General features: G+C 35.2%; 3 protein-coding genes and 1 long non-coding RNA gene across 6 annotated transcripts; 2 read left to right on the top strand and 2 right to left on the bottom strand.

The window, feature by feature from the left end:
• The first annotated feature begins 1,611 nt into the window (after positions 1-1,611).
• Positions 1,612-9,233, top strand: Dok (docking protein homolog). 2 transcript variants are annotated; one of them, XM_003705860.3, is made up of 4 exons: positions 1,612-2,113; positions 2,459-2,632; positions 2,703-4,136; positions 8,272-8,450. In XM_003705860.3, exons 1-4 carry the CDS (start codon positions 2,042-2,044, stop codon positions 8,308-8,310), a joined length of 1,719 nt encoding a protein of 572 aa, XP_003705908.3. In that variant the 5' UTR covers positions 1,612-2,041; the 3' UTR covers positions 8,311-8,450. The 2 variants fall into 2 exon arrangements, with proteins under 2 accessions (XP_003705908.3, XP_012146777.2); XM_012291387.2 differs by having other exon boundaries at positions 1,625-2,113; positions 2,703-3,729; positions 8,272-9,233.
• On the bottom strand, positions 4,792-6,196 carry LOC105663323 (uncharacterized). Its single transcript, XM_012291386.2, has one exon. It carries the CDS (start codon positions 6,039-6,041, stop codon positions 5,463-5,465), a length of 579 nt encoding a protein of 192 aa, XP_012146776.2. The 5' UTR covers positions 6,042-6,196; the 3' UTR covers positions 4,792-5,462.
• Positions 6,362-7,845, bottom strand: eca (transmembrane p24 trafficking protein eclair). The gene is made up of 4 exons (XM_003705857.3): positions 7,381-7,845; positions 7,069-7,289; positions 6,850-6,996; positions 6,362-6,782 (listed from the first exon to the last, which is right to left on the bottom strand). The coding sequence occupies exons 1-4, from the start codon at positions 7,511-7,513 to the stop codon at positions 6,633-6,635; spliced, it is 651 nt and encodes a 216-aa protein (XP_003705905.1). The 5' UTR covers positions 7,514-7,845; the 3' UTR covers positions 6,362-6,632.
• Positions 9,234-11,259: 2,026 nt separating the features above from the next.
• On the top strand, positions 11,260-16,489 carry LOC143265673 (uncharacterized). 2 transcript variants are annotated; one of them, XR_013040359.1, is made up of 3 exons: positions 11,260-11,424; positions 12,539-14,539; positions 16,475-16,489. It is a non-coding gene; the product is annotated as an uncharacterized LOC143265673 (long non-coding RNA). The 2 variants fall into 2 exon arrangements; XR_013040358.1 differs by lacking the exon at positions 16,475-16,489 and having other exon boundaries at positions 12,539-12,789.
• The last annotated feature ends 5,389 nt before the right edge of the window (positions 16,490-21,878 follow it).

Genomic DNA, 21,878 nt, shown 5'->3' with positions numbered 1-21,878 from the left:
CACAAATGTCAAATTTTAATAAAAAAAATGTTGTTATATTTTTCATAAACAAATAGTGTATTTGCAATAAATTAATTTTTGCTATAAACTTCTTTTGAAAAGATTTAATTTCATTATATTTTTCATAAACTAAAATTACTGTATTTTGAATAAATTAATTTTTGCTGCAAACCCTTAAAAAATATTTAATTTAACATTTTTCATAAACCAACAGTAGTGTATTTGCAATAAATTAATTTTTGGTACAAACTTCTTTTGAAAAGATTTAATTTAATTATATTTTTCATAAACTAAAATTACTGTATTTTCAATAAATTAATTTTTGCTACAAACTTCCTTTAAAAAGATTTAATTTAATTATATTTTTCATAAACCAGCAACAATGCATTTTCAATAAATTAATTTTTGGTACAAACTTCTTTTGAAAAGATTTAATTTAATTATATTTTTCATAAACTAAAATTACTGCATTTTTAATAAATTAATTTTTGCTACAAACCCTTAAAAAATATTTAATTTAACATTTTTCATAAACCAAAACTAATATATTTTCAATAAATTAATTTTTGCTACAAATTTCCTTTAAAAAGATTTAATTTAATTATATTTTTCATGAACCAGCAACAGTGCATTTTCAATAAATTAATTTTTGCTACAAACCCTTAAAAATATTTAATTTAACATTTTTCATAAACCAAAAATAATGTATTTTCAATAAATTAATTTTTGCTACAAACTCTCAAAAAGATTTAGCCAATATTTTAAAATAAAATTTGAATTTAGTTTATTTCCCGCCAAAAATTGTTTGAAATAGCAAGGTATGGACAGCATTGCCGTAGCCGGCACGAGACAATTGTATTGTTTCATATCGGTTAGGGGTTCCCACTTCCGTGTAGCGAAATCAGAGATAAACTTGATGGCGTCGACTGCCTCAACCTACGCGTGGTCGTTGTTAATCCATAAAAAAATGATCAAGCATTGCCTCGCAACTTTATTCTTCAACGTCGGCGCGTTTAAGATTCCATTGTAACATACTGCTCTTTGTTCCGCTCGTCGATGACTACACGCCTGTATTATGCGCGAAATCAATCATACAGGTACTCGTACTTAAAATATTTTTCTTTCGTATCTTTTGTTATCATTTTATACACACGGTAATACTCTACGTAAGATTCTTAGGAAAACGGAAGTGGCTGAGGAGAGATTGACAGATAAAAATTAATAGATATAAAGAAATCAGATAAAGAAAATTATAAAATTATTATTAATTAAATTTGATTTAATTTTTTACTTCATTTTACATATTCATTATGAACGTAATGCAGAACGTGTGTTGTTTGTTTTAAAAATATTGTAACAGGCGGGAAAAGGAAAATAGGCAAACGGAAGTCGGGAGAGCAACGCATAGAATTTGAGTTCTCAGCGATTACGCTGGAATGCAAGGTGGTGGATTAAAGGAAAGGTTGGTACAGGAACGTACGGTGTGATAAAAATTTCGATGCAAACAAAGTTAGAGAAGTTGACAAGTTAAAATAACAAGTGGTAGGAGTTATCTCCGGGAATAGTCGCGCTTCTATACATCCGCTCGTGAGAATTCGGGTAACATCGTACGCGTACGGCAGAGGACGTGCGTGCCTCTATTACTCGACGATAGTTGGCTCCGAATGCGTCGGGAACTGTACACAGGAACTATACTGCTCGTGTACGTATAATATCACACACGACGTATTCGCGCAGCACGTACACACATACAGCAGGACTTTTTCTCCCGGAAATCCTAGTCGACGTTCACGTCGGGCACCAAGCTTTTGTGAAATGTCAAGCACCGTACATTATGATGGGTTGAATGTCTTTGAGAAAATTGTCAGAACGAGCGCGAACGATAGAGCAACATTCGAAAGCAGAGGCGAACCAGTGAGAGGAATAGCACGGACGGGGAAAAGTGGGAGTGAAAGTGGAAAAATTTACTTTTTCGAAATTACACAAGGGATAGAGGCACGCTCCTAGTGAAACGTGGGATTGCTGATGTTTCGCGGGAACGATGGAGCCCGAAGAACCTTTGATACAAGGGATCCTGCTGTTACCACCGCAGGGAATGCTAGGCCAACTCAAGGTTGGTTTACGTCGATACGAATAAAAAGATACTTCGAGTTATCATAATTCTTCGACGAATGGACCTGTAATCTGCGATTTCTTTTCTGTCGATTATTCGTGTTCATGAGCACGTTAATTGATTAGGTTTTTCGTTATCGGTGATCTCACGGAAATAACCTACAAAGCATACGCGATAACATTCCACGCATTTCAGACTCGTATAAGTTGGTGCTAAATGTTAAGACATCACGCTCTTGATTCGTAACGATGATTTATTCGACATATTTAGATTACACGTTCATTTCGCCTCGTTGGAAATCATTTACCGACGTTATGAGACAAGCGTGGTATTTCTCTTTTACAGAAAACATGGCACAAAAGGTTCTGTCAGCTGTTTAGGACTAGCAATTATGGAATCAAACGCGTGGAAATTTATGACAATCAAGAGGAAGCTATATTACAGCTTCATACTCCTCGTATCATCACCTTAGATGCATGTATCAAAATTGCACCCAGTAATCAGTCACATGTTTTTACCGTGAGTATGGACTTATGAATTCTAGAAATGTTCATTTAAAAAATACTTATCTATTTCTTTTTCTGCATAGGTTGTGACTAAGTCAGGGATTCATTATTTCGGATGTTATTCCGAATCAGATATGAGTCATTGGATCACTGCATTTCAATTAGTGGCATTTAAAGATAGTGTATCTAATCAAACAATAGAGGAAAACAATGATCTGTACTGTACCAGTGGGGAAGGAGTATTTTCTGTTAAAGTTGTAGAGACAGATGCATCTAAACGATGTGGTTTAGAGAGCAGAAATTATACTCTTGTGGTAGCTGCAGTTGACATTAAATTAATGGATGGTGATGTGGTATTGTTCACTTGGCCATATCGATACATTAGAAGATATGGTTACAAAGATGGAAAGTTCATTTTTGAAGCTGGAAGGAAATGTGAATCGGGGGAAGGTTCTTTTCGTCTGGAACACAGTAGCCAGCATGAGATCTTCCGTTGCATGTACTCTAAAATGAGATCAATGAAAAAGTTGATGAATGAAGAAAGTAGTCCCAGCATCGATTGTAATGATGCTCAATATCATGCTGCCTTATCTATGGAAGCCGGTTCTAGAGCAGCATTACCTCCATCACCAAATAGCTCTGCTAATTTAATTGATATTGATTTTTCCCCACAAAATTCACAAAAACACTCCACCTCTTCTTCGAATTTAGATAGTAGTATATCTACTAAACCATCTTCATCGATTGGAAAATCAAAACCTGCGAAGCCACCGCGTAAATGTGTCTTTACAGGCCTGCTAGATAAGAAAAATGTGGATCCTGAATTGTCCGACTCGTCCGCGTGTGGAGAGTACAAAGCGTTAAATCGTGACACCTCTCCAGAGTTGTCACAAAAAACAATTGGAAGCTCCATCCTTGATGATGAAGAGAAGCATCCGTATGATTTAGTAGAAGTAAGAAACGATGCTTGGAAAACGCACGGTATCGATAATATACATCACACAGAGAGACCAAACTCGTTATTACATAATGACAAAAATAAAGAAAACGAGGATGATTTCCAATACGAAACTATGATGCCATTTATGTCTTCTCAAAGCTCTTCAAAAAGTAAGTCTAGTATTACGGATAGTGGGGTGGCTACTTCAACGATAAATCAGGTACCTTGCAAGTCCAATGAGGAATCAGATTATGATAAACTGGAACACTTTGGTTCTGCGTCGAAACTCGCCCAAAAAGGTGCATATAAATTCGGGAATTTCAGTGGTGCGTCGCAAACCTCACATTCCAATATTTCTTTAAATACTTCTGTGGCTGATACTAATACTGCCTGGTCTAACTACGAAATTGTTGAAGATATGTCTGCTGTGAGATTAGCAGATGATAGCCATCTTGGATATGGTGTTATTAGAAAGAAAGCAAGTCTTCCTGAATCTGTGTCTGGTAACAGTACTGTGGGTCCAAAGCATAAAGTCTTCAATAATAGCGAATATGCAATTGTGTCAAAACCAAAAAGGGTATGAAAGAATTTTATATAATTTCACTTAATTAGCGATTCAATTCGATAAATATAATAATTATATTTACACCAGAGATTCTTAATTTTCGAAAATCATAACATACTAGTCTTTATTGTGACTAGAATAGGTTCATTTCTATCGTTTTAAACAATGAAAAGTTAAATGCTGATATTCTATAATTTTGTCATTTAAATTCAGGAATGAAATGACATTTGTCTTGTGCAAAGATTAGTTTAAGAAATACTAGTCTTCCTAATCATTGTCAATTGTATAGAAATAATTATTTTAGAAACAAAACGATTTTATATATTTAAATTTATTAATATGATAGGTTAGAAAAATACAGCATTAGTATTTTAATGATATGAAAGTGACTGATTGCTATAAAAAAGATATAGTGCCTTATATCATGATGTAGAATTTAATGAAAAAGTGAAAGAAAGTTAAAAAATAAATTTGCATGTCATTCCAACATTTGGTGTACTTAGAGACTTATAATTTTCAATATTATTATTATATATCATAACTATTCATAGCTCTTTATTATAATACTGTTATAAGTTGTGTCTTCAGATATTTAAAATCTATATGAATATAATTTCTTCAAAATATATTTTATAAATGCATGATAAGGAAAAAAATAAGTCATTCCTTCTGTTTCTAATACTATATATTTTATATGCATACGTATGTATTATATTATACATATATATACACATTTATAAAAGATTTAATTATGTTCCATATATTTTTAGTAAAACATTTTTATAAAAGAATGTATCATATATATACATCTTGATTGAAATTTATATTATTCAACAGTTTCTTAATTAAAACTTGCCATACAACTTCTACTTGTGCCAAGGTATGCCATTTTTGGAGTGAAACCATGTTGATATTACACTCAATTGTAGCATCAAACTTTATAATAAAAACTTATAGGATGGTTATTCTATTGCACACAGAGGCAAGTTTTATAGAATTTTTATAAGATCTGAAGAGTTTTATCCGAGAATATATATTTTTTATTAAATTGTACATATTAGAAATATTATTTACATTTGCTATAACTAAAGAATTATATTTGCATACAATAGGGACAGTGCTATTTTCCTTAACAATTATAGTTTAAAGGATCAAAAATAAATCTTAGTCTTTCGATATTGACCAAATTTTTGATATTATTTTTCTCTGTACTTGTAAGTTTAACATAATATAAAAAACATAGAAATAGTAATGTAATAAATTTCGAAATATTTACATTTGCCTAAATATTTTTTCACCACTATATTTTTAAAATAAAGTCTTTTCCTTAGATAATAGTTATGTGTCCTCTGAATTTCCACTTTTCTTTATTTGACTATCTGTCTGTTTTTGCTTTTCAATTAAATCCTGTTCCCATTTCATATTATGTTGTAACAAATCATATTCTGCTTTCTCAATAACTTCAATGAATCCATCGCTATTTCTTATCCTCTGAACAGTCTCTCCCTTTGCTGCCATTAATTTTTCAATGTTGTTTCTACGTTTTAAATCTTCGAACCATCCCAGATTATCAGCAATCAAGTGATTATTTTTGCAACCATCGCAACGAATTATAATTACTCCCTTTTCGTATGCCACTTTCGATATAATTTTGCTACTTCTATACTGGCATACTTTACATGTAAACATCAGCTTCAGTTTTCCTTCGAGCTTTCCAAGCACCTGTTTCTTACTGGTTTCTTCGTTATTCTCTTGTGATGATTCGCAGAGATTCGTCTTCGAATGAATACACATTCGTTCGCAAAAATTGACTTCGAGATTTTCATTAGTAGTCCATGGAAGCCGATGCAAATTTGTAGGTTTATTCGTCAGAATCAACCGTGTGCCACAACGAAATGCTTGTCGCAAAGAAAACATGTTGAAACTTTGTTTAAAATGAATTTTTAATTTCACAATGTTATAGATTCATTGATGAAAATTTTTATGTTAAACACTTTTGAATTATAGTGATATTAAAATGTTCCAACGATGATAGCTTTCATGATTTCACGTGCGTGTCAGACGTATTGCACAACTTTGACTAAAGACATGTTCACATGTGTGTCCCCACTTACTGTAGGTAAAATGGCGGCGTTGGGAATAATCCAAAAGCCGGTAATGAAAGACTCTATGCTAAAACTTGTCCAAAGGATTTCTACATTACACTAGAAATTACACGTGAAATAAATACAAGACTATTTCTTTGAAAATTAATATTTTATTACAACAATAATTCACTCCATACAATGTTTTTATTACATGAGAATTTAAATACACGGATCAGTGAACGTATGTGAATGTACCTAAATTGGTTACATATGAAAAGTACAAATATCTTCAAAACAGACCTTTCAATGTTCATACCCTATTTTTTTTGTTCAATAAATTATAACACAGATTTGACACAGGGCCAAATCGAACTGATATTTGTCAAGTGACTATGTTTTAGGAATAAATTTGGTTTTGATCTTACACTAATTTCTTTGCTTCAAAGAAGCTCTTCAAATGTCTCATCTGCCATGCACCCATGATTAGTAAAACCACAGTTTGAGCAAGAGACCACCAGAATACGCGACGGTGTGTGCTTTCTGATGTTTGTCTAAAGCGTTCTTCCCGATACTGGCAACAGATAATACAAAATAATAATTGCAATCTAACCTAAATCAGGAACTACACAAGTACTTACCCTTTGATAGTTTTGTTCTTTTGTTATTTGTTCTACTTGGTCAAGAAGTTGACGTATCTTTAGCTGCAGCTCAGTGAACTTTTCCTTCTGAGCTGTATTAGCATAATCGATAGTATGTTCACCTACTTGGATATCCAAATGCACTCTCTGACAAATAAAATGACATTAATTACACTGAACTGTTACGTATCACTTGAGTTATGTAGTCATGTTGTTTACCAATTGAGTACCACTAAACCAAGAGCTGCTGTTGGAGTATAAACAAATAATGTGTTCACCAGGTGTGTGAGAAGTGAACGAAATTCTTCCTTCTGAACTGTACACTCTGGAAAGGATCATTTTATCGTCAGGATCCCGAACTTCCACGTGCATTCCCATCCCTGCACCACTTGGTGCGAATCCACCGGTTCGTGGATCATATAATTCGACCTTATAATTTACTATGAGAAGAAAAATAAAACCTCATTATCGCGGAAACTGTAATAAAGACAATTAACAATATATTTATTGACATATACATGTTTTACGTACCTACAACTGTCGTTTCATCTGGAATCTCCTCGATGAAACACTTTCGTTCGGTTTCAGCGATGTGGAAGTAAAGACCCGTCCCATATTCGAGGAGGCAAAGGAAAATTATAAATATACTTCCGTATTTTAACATTATTATTAAATTGTTAATAGCACAGCACAATAAACGACAAGCAAAATTCTACGTAAACCTGTACACAGAACACGTCACCTTCGAAATCAGTCGGTACGGTCACGTACGTGGCGCCACTGAGCCTTATCGATGTCAATTTTCTCGATAATCGACACTCGAATTATGAATAGAAACTTAAAAATTTAAGGAAGTGGAATTTTAAGAATTTTAGAAATTAGAAATTTGGGAATCTAAAAATTTGGAAGTTTGAGAATTCGAGTTTGACAATCAAACATCCTGGGCCGAATCACGACTGTAGAAGTTTCGTTTAAAAAATGGACGTGTCGTTGTTAGTTTCTATTGCTGTTTTAATTATAGTTTTAATTATTGTTTGTACAATATTCTCAGGACGAAGGTCCGGTACGTTCTTCGTATATTTTTAATTCACTTGCCATTAGAAAAGCATGTATTTGTCATTGTAATTGTATTACTTCCTAACCTATAAATTTGTTATGAAACAGATGTTTTGACAATTTCAATTTTGCTAACCTTTAAATTACAGAGTGGCATTAATGAAGTCCTCCACTAAAAATCCATTAAACCAACTTGTAGTATTTATTTTTTAACAGAGAATTATTATCCTATTTCTTACAAGACCAATAAATTTTAAAGGACTTAAAATATCCTACTCTGTACTGTAAAGATTGATATTTCTGCATGTCATGAATATTTAATACAGAAACAGGACATTAAATGTTCATTATTTACATACATTACAGGTACAAAAAAGGAACAAACCAATGCAGAAGAAAGAGTAGGCCAGGGTAGACAAATAAGGCGAGCAGCAGGTCAGAGAAATGCTAGACGTCGTATGCAAGCAAATACAAATGAGCAAGAGGTCCATGATGAAGATGCATCTGATGGCAATGATGAAGCGGACGAAAAAATAGTTGTCCCTGATCACAAGATAGGTGCAAAGAAGAGAGCAAAATTAGTAGCTAAAGCAGAAAAGAAAGTACAAAGGGAAGCAGCAGAAAGGGAAAGAGAAGAACGTAAGAAAAGGGAACAACTTCTCCAAGAAGAAAGAGACAAGCAATATGAAAAGGAGCGTGAAGAGGAATTACGGCAAGAAGAAGCAGAGAGGAAAGCCAGAGAGGAGAAAGAAAAGAGAGAATATGAAGAATATATAAAAATGAAAGAAGCATTCAGTGTAGAGGAAGAAGGGTATGAACAAGAGGACAGAGATGAAGAAGAAAATTTGTTGCAAGCATTTGTGCAATACATCCAAGAAAACAAAGTAGTGGTCCTTGAAGACCTAGCTGCACATTTTGGCCTGAAGACTATCAGTGTAGTAGAAAGAATACAGGAACTTCAAACCACTGGAACTTTAACTGGTGTGATCGACGACAGAGGAAAATTCATTTACATCTCTCAAGAGGAACTTGAAGCTGTCGCAAAGTTTGTGAGGCAACGTGGTAGAGTCAGCATCACCGAACTGGTAGAGAACTCGAATAATCTAATCAATCTGAGTCCAGTCAAGCAACGTGACATGGTGGAAGCCAGATAGACTACATATTCATTTTTATTGCAATTATAAAATGATCAGAGTTTAATAAATTTATACACTGTTTTACATAAATGTGATACATATCCATCCATTAATTAGTACTCCTGTAACAAAATTTTATAGATTCTATTTATTTGTAAATAATTTTGTTCAGAATACATTTATTTTCCCCAAGTTTCAACAAAAATTTCGTCATTCAATATCTTGTTTACGTTAAGAAGTATGTACCGTTTGAGGGAAGAAATGTTAACCACATTTCATTCATTAAAAAAAAAAGAATTTCGGTTGTTTTAAAACAACAGTCTGACGCCAGTATGGAACGATGTTGCGTCAGATTCTAGTTTGCCTTTGGTTGAATGTTTCACCTGTTTATTTTTTTCATTCTCCCCTGAATGTATAATTTATACCGATGGGTTGGTCACTGAAAACGACTGCTTCGCGAAATTGCAAATCTTTCATTTAATGATTGTAATCATTTTTTCCGAGTACATGACGAGGTCGTCGAGGTCATTCAAGGTGTCAAAAAGATTGATGTCCCCTCGATTTATGTCAAGATCCGTCGCCCTTTACGACCATTAGGTGTCCCATTCTTCACCCTAAAGTTAGTTCAGCGAGGGCTCCAAATTTTCCTCGTTTGTTTTAGACTCAATGATAATACTGATCTACATTTCCTAAAAGAATTAGTCCCAACTTTGTTTATCCAATCAAATTCATTGATATTCTAACGAAACCGTTTCATGTTTAATGCAAGCGATTAAGGAAAATTTTACAGGGTAAATCTTTCCTGAGAATTAATATTCTCTATAATTAATGCACATTAGTAATGAACTGGTCATTCGAGTAAACAAGTTCAAGATCTCGAGATGGCATAATTGACTCAATTTCAAGTTACTCGAAAGATTTTGTGTAATAATTTCATTTTTGGGTCAGGAGGAAAATACTCAAAGTTTAAGATTTAGGGTGTAATACAACTATCGACTGATACGAAAATTTTCCATCGATGAATTCGTAGTGAAAGGTCGAAGTCGACTCAGAGTTTTAAATGTGGAGAATATAAAAATTCTAATAATATTGTAAAAAGTAAGATTTTAATTTTTGTGTAAATTTTATTAAACTCTCAACAGCGTTAAGTCAGTGTATTAAGAGTTTTATTTAACATAGATATCTAGTTTGAAACTGAAGAGTATAATACGCGACACCAGTCACAGAAATGTATTCTCAGCTTTCGAGGAACCAATCTCGAATCAAAAACCCCATTAAGTGAAACCATCCGTTTCACAATTACGCATCAGAAATTCTGCAGCAGTGTGAGGAAGTGGTCGATCCCCACTCGATATAAATCGGCAAAAGGAAGGGGACATCCGGAGACTATGTAAGAGACGCCAGAACCTGCGAGGAGCCTGTAGTCCTTCTAAAACCACAGTGCAAACGTTTCTGACTTGATTTTTTCCGAAGCAATCGAATCGAGCAGACGTCGAACGTACGTTCAAGCCAACGCCGACGAGAACCTGATAGTTTTTCGTGAAATATCAAGAACACCTATGTGTCGATGAGGTGCAAAGTCTTAGACTGTCAAGGCAACATCCCGACATTTTTACCGAGTGTTAGGTAAGTACGTGGAAACAGGTTTCTATTTGCATTTCGACCATCTACTCCGTTGCAACATTTTAATCCCTGATTAAGAATCACGCAGAGGAACACCTTGAAACTTGTTTGCCTTTTACTTGCATAATTATCAATGATTTTCGTACACTGAAATTTCTCGGTGCAGAACAACTTGCTTTTACTTTTTGTTTCTTGTATTAAGATACGAGGGTGAAAATGTCCGAACGTTATTTTGTTTCAAGGCCTATTTACAAATATTTTAAGAACTTGAAGTCAGATGCAATCACTTCAAAGTTTAAAAAAGAAATGTTTGATTCAGAAGTACGGTACTCATTTTAATTATAGGCTTGCTAAAAACCTCAGTACTCGCAAGGGAAGTCGACGAGGAAACACCGCAAATCGTTTAGAACTGTTGGTTCTGGTCCATTTGCATCACGTGCCGTAGAGTGAGTATAATCAAACAAAATAAGCTGGGGTACGGTTTCTATTTACGGTAAACGAATCCTACAGAGAGGGATCGATCCCAGAGACCCGTAAAAAAAAATTTCTAACTTGAAATAATATTGCAAGTTTCAATACTAATTTTATAAATTAGTTCTTGCAGGTGATCGGAAAATCGGACACATTTTCGTATACCGAAAATTTGTCCGCATCAAAGACTGAATTCGATTGGCTTGAACGGGATTGTAATCGGGAAGAAGAAAATGGGTTTCACGAACATCAACAGTTCTATGAACAAAAAGGCACAAGAGGGTGTCAGGTATATACTTTAATTAAACTCTGTTAATATTATTATATTGAGGGTTATATTTATTTAGGGTTACTTTAGTGTTTAGTCTTAGAATTAGTGTAGGTTCTTGAAATGGGGGGTAGCTGACGTGATTTTGAATAATATTTCCCTTTGCAGAAATGGGGTGTGAAGCTTCGTTTTTGAATTATTGAGGAAAATACGGACACGTGGAAATGATGGGAGTAAAGAATATAGCGCTTGGGATTATGACGTGTGGAAATAGGGGGCGTGGAGAATATAACGCGTGGAATTACGCCGCGTGGAGATTTAATGCGAGGAAATACGGAGCGTAGGGGATACGACGCGTGGAAATACGGAGCATAGAGAATACAAAGCGTGAAATTACAACGCGTGGAAATGGGGGAGTAGAGAATGTAACGCGTGGAATTATGACGCGTGGAAATAGGGGGCGTAGAGAATACAACGCGTGGAAATGGGGGGCGTAGGGAATATAACGCGTGGAATTACGCCGCGTGGATATTCAACGCGTGGAAATACGGGGCGTAGGGGATACGACGCGTGGAAATATGGAGCGTAGAGAATACAAAGCGTGGAAATGGGGGGAGTAGAGAATATAACGTGTGGGATTATGACGCGTGGATATTCAACGCGTGGAAATACGGGGCGTAGGAGATACGACGCGTGGAAATACGGGGCGTAGAGAATTCAAAGCGTGGAATTACGACGCGTGGAAATGGGGGGCGTAGAGAATACAAAGCGTGGAATTACAACGCGTGGAAATACGGGGCGTAGAGAATACAAAGCGTGAAATTACGACGCGTGGAAATGGGGGGAGTTGAGAATATAACGCGTGGAAATATGGAGCGTAGAGAATACAAAGCGTGAAATTACAACGCGTGGAAATAGGGGGAGTAGAGAATATACCGCGTGGAATTACGACGCGTGGCCTTAGGAGGCTTAGGAAATATAACGCGTGGAATTACGCCGCGTGGAAATACGGGGCCATTTTGCTTCAAACCCCATCCCATTCAGAATCACGTCACCCTCATTTCAGGAACCACTAATTATGAGACACCCTCTATATTCAATTTCCAAGATTGCAATTATTTGTCTTAATGTACAGGAAAGAGAAGAGCCAAGCAGCGACACAACAGCAGCCGAAGAACAAAAACGAGAAGTATGGCTCCTGGGGACCAGTGTACAAGAACAAACAAAATTTCATTGACATGCACATTTGCTGATATCCTCCAAGGAAATCTACATCAGATTAGAATTAAGTTCACTCAAAAGTAGCTAGAATCTTCCATAATGCGTCATAAAATAATTTAAACTTGAATTACGTCCTCGATGAATAAAACAAGAATTTCGCTTTGATTTAAATGTTTGATTTCTGATTCCCAATTACAATCTTCTCGAAAATGTATCGCGGGTCTTACTGCGTGTGGACGCTTCTACTTTGGCTGCGCCTCAGTAGATGCAGACAGGAGTAAGACACGCGATACTGAAATTGAAAATTTTTACGTAAAGCTATTTTGAATGTTTGATTAAAAGTTACTCGAATTCAGTTTATAGTTTTAGGGCATTTATCATTTTGTTGTTTTGTTTTTTGTTGTTCTATTGTACTATTGCTATTACTAACACTTAGTGGTTGTTTCAATACTTCACTAACTCTATACTGATTCTGTTTTATTCTACTACTCTGCTATTTTACTGTCTTACTCTACTGTTCTTGCTTACAAATTTCACTTTTCTCTATTTCAGCAATTCTATTATAGTACTATTACAACTTTGTTATTTTACTATTATATTGTTTTATTCTTACTTCACTCTAACTCTGTTACACATGTGTACAACTATACAATTATAATATTATGCACTACTTCAATGTTCTAGCTTACAATTTTATCCAAAACTTAATATAATAAAAAAAAAATATAACAAAATGCTGAAACTTGCAATATTAAGATAGTGAAACCTGAAGAAGAAATAACATTTTTAAATTACATAAACCTGATCCAAATATAAATGTCACATTAATAAAATATCTGGTTGATATTTTACTACACAATTTTTGTTACAACAAAATGTTAAATATAGTACATAATGGATACATTACATACTGAAGGGCCTTTGTAAAAAAAATCTGAAAGAAGCTGCATCAAAGTTGTTTGCACCCCAAATATATTTATCATGTTAATAAAAAATGTATCTGACATTTTACTACACAATTTTTGTTACAACAAAATGTTGAATATAATACATAATCGACACATTACATACTGAAGGGACTTTGTAAAAAAAATCTGAAAGAAGCTGCATCAAAGTTGTTTGCACCTCAAATATATTTGTCAGATTAATAAAAAATCTGCTTGATATTTTACTACACAATTTTTGTCACAACAAAATGTTAAATATAGTACATAATTGACACATTACATACTGAAGGGCCTTTGTAAAAAAAATCTGGAAGAAGCTGCACCAATGTTGTTTGCACCCCAGATATATTTATCAAGTTAATAAAAAATGTATCTGACATTTTACTACACAATTTTTGTTATAATAAACTTTTAAATAAAATACATAATCGACACATTGCAACATACTGACTCTGTAAAAAAAGTCTGAAAGAAGCTGCACCGAAGTTGCACCCCAAATATATTCATCACATTAATAAAAAATCTGCTCAACATTTTACCACACAATTTTACAACAAACTTCTAAATAAAGTACATAATCGACACATTGCAACATACTGTCAAGAAAAGTCTGGAAGAAGCTGCACCCCAAAGGAAGTAGGGGAAAAGCATGGAGTTGGTGGGGAAAGCGGCAAAGAGAAAAAAGGCTGCTGGACAAACGAGAGCTTCGTCGCGTCTCGAAGGGAGCGTTTGCAACGTGGTGCAGTCGTCGAAAGCGCGTCGTCAGGTTCGGTGTTCCTCTGAATGGAGGGATGATGGAAAAACCTTGTGTAACTTATTTATTTATTTAAACCAACTTATGTCCGATGAAATTCCTGTAACTCGCGAACCGAAGTGCGTTCGAAGAAGAAGAAGAGGAAAAGTGTCGTTGCTCCGTGGAACGCGAGATAGCTGAGTCGACGTCCGCTGCTATTTCGAGGCTGAAACCGGTGAGCTTTTGTCCGAGTTAATCTCTTTTCGCCAACTTGAGGTGCATAGTTCGCGAGCCTTTGTATTGCCACGGAAAAAAGGGAATCGTTCGAGAGTCCTTTTTTCGTTTTGCGCATACCGATTCTTTATAGTGAAGTTAAAATTGTCTTGGGACACAATAAGAAAGTTCTTGCAAGCATGAGAATTTTTTAGAACAGATGCATGGAGGGTTTATTAGGGATATTTGTGGAAGGTTGAATTACGGGAAAGTTGAGGAAGAGAGTGATCAGCTGACCACTCTGACGCGAGCGTACTGCTGTTCTATTTGCGGGTCGCACTCTTCAAGGTGAAAATTTGATCAATGAAAAATTGGAGTCGGGGTTTTGGGTTATTGAGCTTTCGGCGATGTTGGAATTTGGGGGTTTGGAGGGGTGGGGAATTAGTGGTTGGGGATTTTAGAAGGTGGGAAAATTGGGAAGTGGAGGATTTGGGTATGTGGGGATTTAAGAGACGGGGAGTTTGGATATTTGGAATTTGGGGAGTTGGAGGGGTGGGGAATTATTGGTTGGGGATTTTAGAAGGTGGGAAAATTGGGAAGTGGAGGATTTGGGTATGTGGGGATTTAGGAGACGGGGAGTTTGGATATTTGGGATTTGGGGAGTTGGAGGGGTGGGGAATTATTGGTTGGGGATTTTAGAAGGTGGGAAAAATGGAAGTGGAGGATTTGGGTATGCGGGGATTTAGGAGTCGGGGAGTTTTGGTATTTGGAAACTTAGGAATTGGGGAATTTTGGTAATTGAAAATTTAGGAATTGGGGAATTATTGGAATTGGAAAATTGAGAAACTGGAGAATTGGGAATTTGGGGAAATAGGGAATTGGGAAATTATGGAATTAGGAAATTATGGAATTAGGAAATTATGGAATTAGGAAATTATGTAATTGAGAAATTATGGTATTAGAGAGTTATGGAATTGGGAAATTATGGAATTGGTAAATTGTGAAACTGGAGAATTGGGAATTTGGGGAAATAGGGAATTGGAGAATTATGGAATTAAGAAATTATGTAATTGAGAAATTATGGTATTGGAGAGATATGGAATTGGGAAATTATGGAATTGGGAAATTATGGAATTGAGCCGTTATGGAATTGGGGAGTTATGAAATTGGGGAGTTATGGAATTGGGAAATTGTGGAATTGGGGAATTATGGAATTGGGAAATTATGGAATTGGAAAATTATGAAACTGGAGAATTGGGAATTTGGGGAAATAGGGAATTGGAGAATTATGGAATTGGAGAATTATGGAATTAAGAAATTATGTAATTGAGAAATTATGGTATTGGAGAGTTATGGAATTGGGGAATTATGGAATTGGGAAATTATGGAATTGGATAATTATGTAATTGGAGAGTTATGGAATTCGGGAATTATGGAATTGGAAGATTATGGAATTGGGGAATTATGGAATTCAGAAATTATGGAATTGGTGAATTATGGAATTAGAGAATTATGGAATTGAGACCTAAAAATATGAAAATTTAGGAATTGAAAAATTCAGATATTAATGGACGAATTCTACGATTTCAATATTCGAAAACTTACAAGTTTAAAAATGAAAAATTTCGAAAACTTGCAATTCACAAAATGTATCAATCTCTAATAGATCTACAAATAATCCCAACAACTTAGTCCACACATTCACAATTAATAGCTCCTCTCTTACATACACCCAAAAGACATAAAACTCCACTTTCCACTTCAAACATTATTCAGTAACAAATTAACATAAACCAATAACAAACAAATGAAACCATGTCAAAATTTCAACAATTATCCCTCTGAAATATTAAAATCTCCCCCTAATAACATACAAACTTCAAATACTATTTGCAAACCTATAAAAACTTGCCATATACCCCTAACTTAAAAATTCCCCCACTTCTCAACAAAATAGAAATCTACAGAGTAGCTCAAATGAAAAGTCGTTTGAAGTCAACCAACATTTTTTATCGCTACTATTCTGATTGGACCATTCATCATGTAAGTTCGAGGATAGAGTCTAACGAGACGAGGAGCATGCGTGTGCAGGAATGAAGGGTATCGCGGCACGGGCCAAGATCTCCGGCTGCTAGCAAGAGGGTGTCTACTACTAGTAACTGTTGGTCGTCGACAAAAATAGCGCCCTCGAAGGCGTCGCACCTACGGATGCAACAAGCATTACCATCGACAGAAAGGAAGGAAGGGAGACAAGTCGGGATTTAGACACGTCGCTCGCCCTTCGACACGCAAAGGGACGTTGTTCTACGCTGCTACGAAAAAAACGAGATCGCCGTAGTTAGAGGAAGCTCTATTTCCGCTCGGTAGCTGAGGTGCACGACCCCCATGATCGCGCTTCGATATCACGTGTGAAAAAAGGTCTTTCGATTTCGAGGGATGTTGGAGTTTGCCTAAGTTGGGTTTTAAGAATATTATAATGGATTTTGGGATCTAGGGACATGTTGAGGTTTAAGAATATTGAATACCGATGTACAAATCTATAGATTTAATGCTTAAGAGTCTGAGATTTGTGCAATTCAATTTGTATATTTTCAAATTTAGAAATTTGAAGACTTCAAAGTCTTATAATCTGTTAATATACGAAGCTTGCAAGTACATTTGATTCGCCATTTTGAAAATTAAAAAATCGTCAAATGTCCACATCCACAGAAATCTACACAAATTTCATTTTCATAGAAGGCGGGGAGTTAGGAAATGGAGAATACGGGTACGTGAGGATTTAGGAGTCGGGGAGTTTTGGTATTTGGAAACTTAGGAATTGGAGAATTTTGGTAATTAGCAAGTTAGGAATGGGGAATTTTGGTAATTGAAAATTTGGGTGTTGGGGAATTTTTGTAATTGGCAATTTAGGATTTGGGCAATTTTGGTAATTGGAAATTTGGGATTTGGGGAATTATGGAATTGGGGAGTTATGGAATTAGGAAATTATGTAATTGAGAAATTATGGTATTGGAGAGTTATGGAATTGGGGAATTATGGAATTGGAAAACTGAGAAACTGGCGAATTGGAAATTTGGGGAAGTAGGGAATTGGGGAATTATGGAATTGGAGAATTATGGAATTAGGAAATTATGTAATTGAGAAATTATGGTATTGGAGAGTTATGGAATTGGGGAATTATGGAATTGGAAAATAGAGAAACTGGCGAAATGGGAATTTGGAGAGTTATGGAATTGGGGAATTATGGGATTGGAAAATTGAGAAACTGGTGAATTGGGAATTTGGGGAAATAGGAAATTGGGGAATTATGGAATTGGAGAATTATGGAATTAGGAAATTATGTAATTGAGAAATTATGGTATTGGAGAGTTATGGAATTGGGGAATTATGGAATTGGAAAATAGAGAAACTGGCGAAATGGGAATTTGGAGAGTTATGGAATTGGGGAATTATGGGATTGGAAAATTGAGAAACTGGTGAATTGGGAATTTGGGGAAATAGGAAATTGGGGAATTATGGAATTGGAGAATTATGGAATTAGGAAATTATGTAATTGAGAAATTATGGTATTGGAGAGTTATGGAATTGGGGAATTATGGAATTGGAAAATTGAGAAACTGGCGAATTGGGAATTGGGAAATTATGGAATTTTCATAGAAAATGAAATTCCACTTCATAGAAAATTTAAAGTGCATCTAAACGCATCAATCATACAATAGCATTCTACCACTTCCTCGTCCATAAGAAAGTTTGACAAGTAAGCGCACGTGTCATCCCGGGCGCACGCGTGCCCCGCATTAACATCCTCGAACACCAGGAAGCCTTAAAGACCGCATACTTGAGGGAGCGCAGGAAAAAAGTGCATTAAAAAAGCAAGAAGGGATGTCAGGAAAATAAGGGACACTCGAATCTAGTCTATATTTGTTCGCCGTGAAAGCAGGGCGAATATGTCGAATCAGATAACGTCGATCCATCGTCATCCATGGATTCGATGGTTATCGCAGCTTTCGCCTCGAGCCAGAAATCCGATCTTCCTTAGGGACTAAATATAACCAGGAAGTAATGTCGGTAGCAATTTACGTATGTTCTCGTCACCTTCTGGGACCATCGGGGCGCATAAACCACGTGGTAACGGGGCTAAACCCCATGACGGGTCGAACGTTATTGCATTAGGCACGTGGAAGGAACAGGACAGGGAATTAGGAGGAGTAGGAGGAAAATGTCAGGGGTGCAAGTTCGTTCAACTCGAGGAAAGTGAAAATTTAGAGGGTGACGTGGAATCAGCTGTTGAGGAGGGTACGTGTCGATTTAGAGTAACATAGATTTTGGGGTGTACGTGCATTGGGGATGGGGGGTGGAAGGGTTGTTGGGTGATGGGTGCTTTATGGTATGGGATAAGAGTAAATTTGTAAATTTTGCTAATTTTGTAAATTTTGTAAATTATGAGAATTTTGTAAATTTCTAAATTTCTACCCTCCAAATTTCAACCTTCTCTAATTTCTAAATTTCCAAATTTCCACCTTCTCAAATTTTTAAATTTTCAAGTTTCCACCCTCCAAATTTCAACCTTCTCAAATTTCCAAATTTCCAAGTTTCCACCCTCCAAATTTCAACCTTCTCAAATTTCTAAATTTCCAAGTTTCCACCCTCCAAATTTCAACCTTCTCAAATTTCTAAATTTCCAAGTTTCCACCCTTCAAATTTCAACCTTCTCAAATTTCTAAATTTCCAAGTTTCCACCCTCAAATTTCAACCTTCTCAAATTTCAAAATTTCCAAGTTTCCACCCTCCAAATTTCAACCTTCTCAAATTTCTAAATTTCCAAATTTCCACCCTCCAAATTTCAACCTTCTCGAATTCCTGAATTTCCGAGTTTCCACCCTCCAAATTTCAACCTTCTCGAATTCCTAAATTTCCAAATTTCCACCCTCCAAATTTCAAACTTCTCAAATTTCTAAATTTCCAAGTTTCCACCCTCCAAATTTCAACCTTCTCAAATTCCTAAATTTCCAGATTTCCAACCACCAAATTTCAACCTTCTCAAATTTCTTAATTTCCAAGTTTCCACCCTCCAAATTTCAATCTTCTCAAATTTCTAAATTTTGCAAGTTTCCACCCTTCAAATTTCAACCTTCTCAAATTTCTAAATTTCCAAGTTTCCACCCTCAAATTTCAACCTTCTCAAATTTCAAAATTTCCAAGTTTCCACCCTCCAAATTTCAACCTTCTCAAATTTCTAAATTTCCAAATTTCCACCCTCCAAATTTCAACCTTCTCGAATTCCTGAATTTCCGAGTTTCCACCCTCCAAATTTCAACCTTCTCGAATTCCTAAATTTCCAGATTTCCAACCACCAAATTTCAACCTTCTCAAATTTCTTAATTTCCAAGTTTCCACCCTCCAAATTTCAACCTTCTCAAATTCCTAAATTTCCAGATTTCCAACCACCAAATTTCAACCTTCTCAAATTTCTTAATTTCCAAGTTTCCACCCTCCAAATTTCAATCTTCTCAAATTTCTAAATTTTGCAAGTTTCCAACCTTCAAATTTCAACCTTCTCAAATTTCTAAATTTCCAAATTTCCACCCTCCAAATTTCAACCTTCTCGAATTCCTGAATTTCCGAGTTTCCACCCTCCAAATTTCAACCTTCTCGAATTCCTAAATTTCCAGATTTCCAACCACCAAATTTCAACCTTCTCAAATTTCTTAATTTCCAAGTTTCCACCCTCCAAATTTCAACCTTCTCAAATTCCTAAATTTCCAGATTTCCAACCACCAAATTTCAACCTTCTCAAATTTCTTAATTTCCAAGTTTCCACCCTCCAAATTTCAATCTTCTCAAATTTCTAAATTTTGCAAGTTTCCAACCTTCAAATTTCAACCTTCTCAAATTCCTAAATTTCCAAATTTCCATCCCCCAAATTTCAACCTTCTCAAATTTCTAAATTTCCAAGTTTCCAACCCTCAAATTTCAACCTTCTCAAATTCCTAAATTTCCAAATTCCCAAATACCCTTCCCAAATTTTCAAACCCCGAAATCTCCATTCCCCAAATTCCTAAAATTTTTAAATTTCTCCAATTCCAAGACCATAAAGTTTCTAAACCTCCCAATTTCCCAATCTCCCAACCTACCTTAATCCTCCACCTACAAAACCGAATTTCCGCCCTAACATCCCCTCCCGAAAATAAAGTCGCAAGGCAATAAAATTTCCCAACAACGACGTGAGAACTCATTGACAGAATCTGGTAATGAAACGGATGCAAACATATCCTGTCTCCGTAATGTTCCCCGTTGTTCTTTAATTACAGCAATCGCGTGCGATCGTACGAATTATTTGGTTCCCCGACTGCTGTCATTTCACGCCCATCGTATTCACACTTCAGTCAAGATATTCTTTTCTCTCGAGTGGCCGTTATCATGATCGCTTCCGTCGTTTAATTTTAGCATCCCCTGGCGAACGGTCTATATTTACACCTTGTTAAACAGGTTACTTAGAAATTTCTGTAATTTCGTTGCTATTTCATTACGGCGGTATTCGGAGAGAAATGCGAGAGGAGACAAAAATTGTTGCATTCTTTTTTGTTTTTCTGTGGAACGGAAGGAGAGGGATTCTGGTGGGGATGTCTCCTAAGAATAGAAGAATTCTTTTTCCTTCTGTCCTTCCGGCTGTGCGATATTGTCGGGGGAGTTCACGGAGATTACCTGCGAGTTTACTGACTTAAACCTTGTAAGAACCATTGTTATATAGTTCCAATTATAATTAGTTGAATTGTTTTTACAATTGTTATAAATAAACAGAAATGTGTACTTATATATATAGATTAGGTTAAATGTACATATGGGTGATTAAATTAAATTCGTACATTAAATGTTCATATAGGTGATTAAATTGAATTCGTACATTAAATGAACATATAGGTGATTAAATTAAATTCGTACATTAAATACACGTATTGGTGATTAAATTAAATTCGTAAATTAAATGTACGTATAGGTGGTTAAATTAAATTCGTAAATTAAATGTACATATAGGTGATCGAAATTAAATTCGTAAATTAAATGAACATATAGGTGGTTAAATTAAATTCGTAAATTAAATGTACATATAGGTGATCGAAATGAAATTCATAAATTAAATGTACATATAGGTGATTAAATTAAATTCGTAAATTAAATGTACGTATAGATGATTAAATTAGATTCATAAATTAAATGCAAACACTGATGCTTGTAAATAAAACTTGCTCAAAATGATGTTAAATAAAACCTTTGTGAGTTAAAATCTGTATACTAACTTTATTAAGTAACTGAATTGAAATTTTGAATTAAACTTCAAGTTTGAAATTGAAACTTCTAAA

The sequence above is a fragment of the Megachile rotundata genome, chromosome 13, assembly GCF_050947335.1.
Source record: "Megachile rotundata isolate GNS110a chromosome 13, iyMegRotu1, whole genome shotgun sequence".
Taxonomy (NCBI): Eukaryota; Metazoa; Arthropoda; class Insecta; order Hymenoptera; family Megachilidae; genus Megachile; species Megachile rotundata.
Note: the sequence above shows the minus strand (reverse complement) of the source record. Positions and strands in the feature narration are given on the sequence as shown.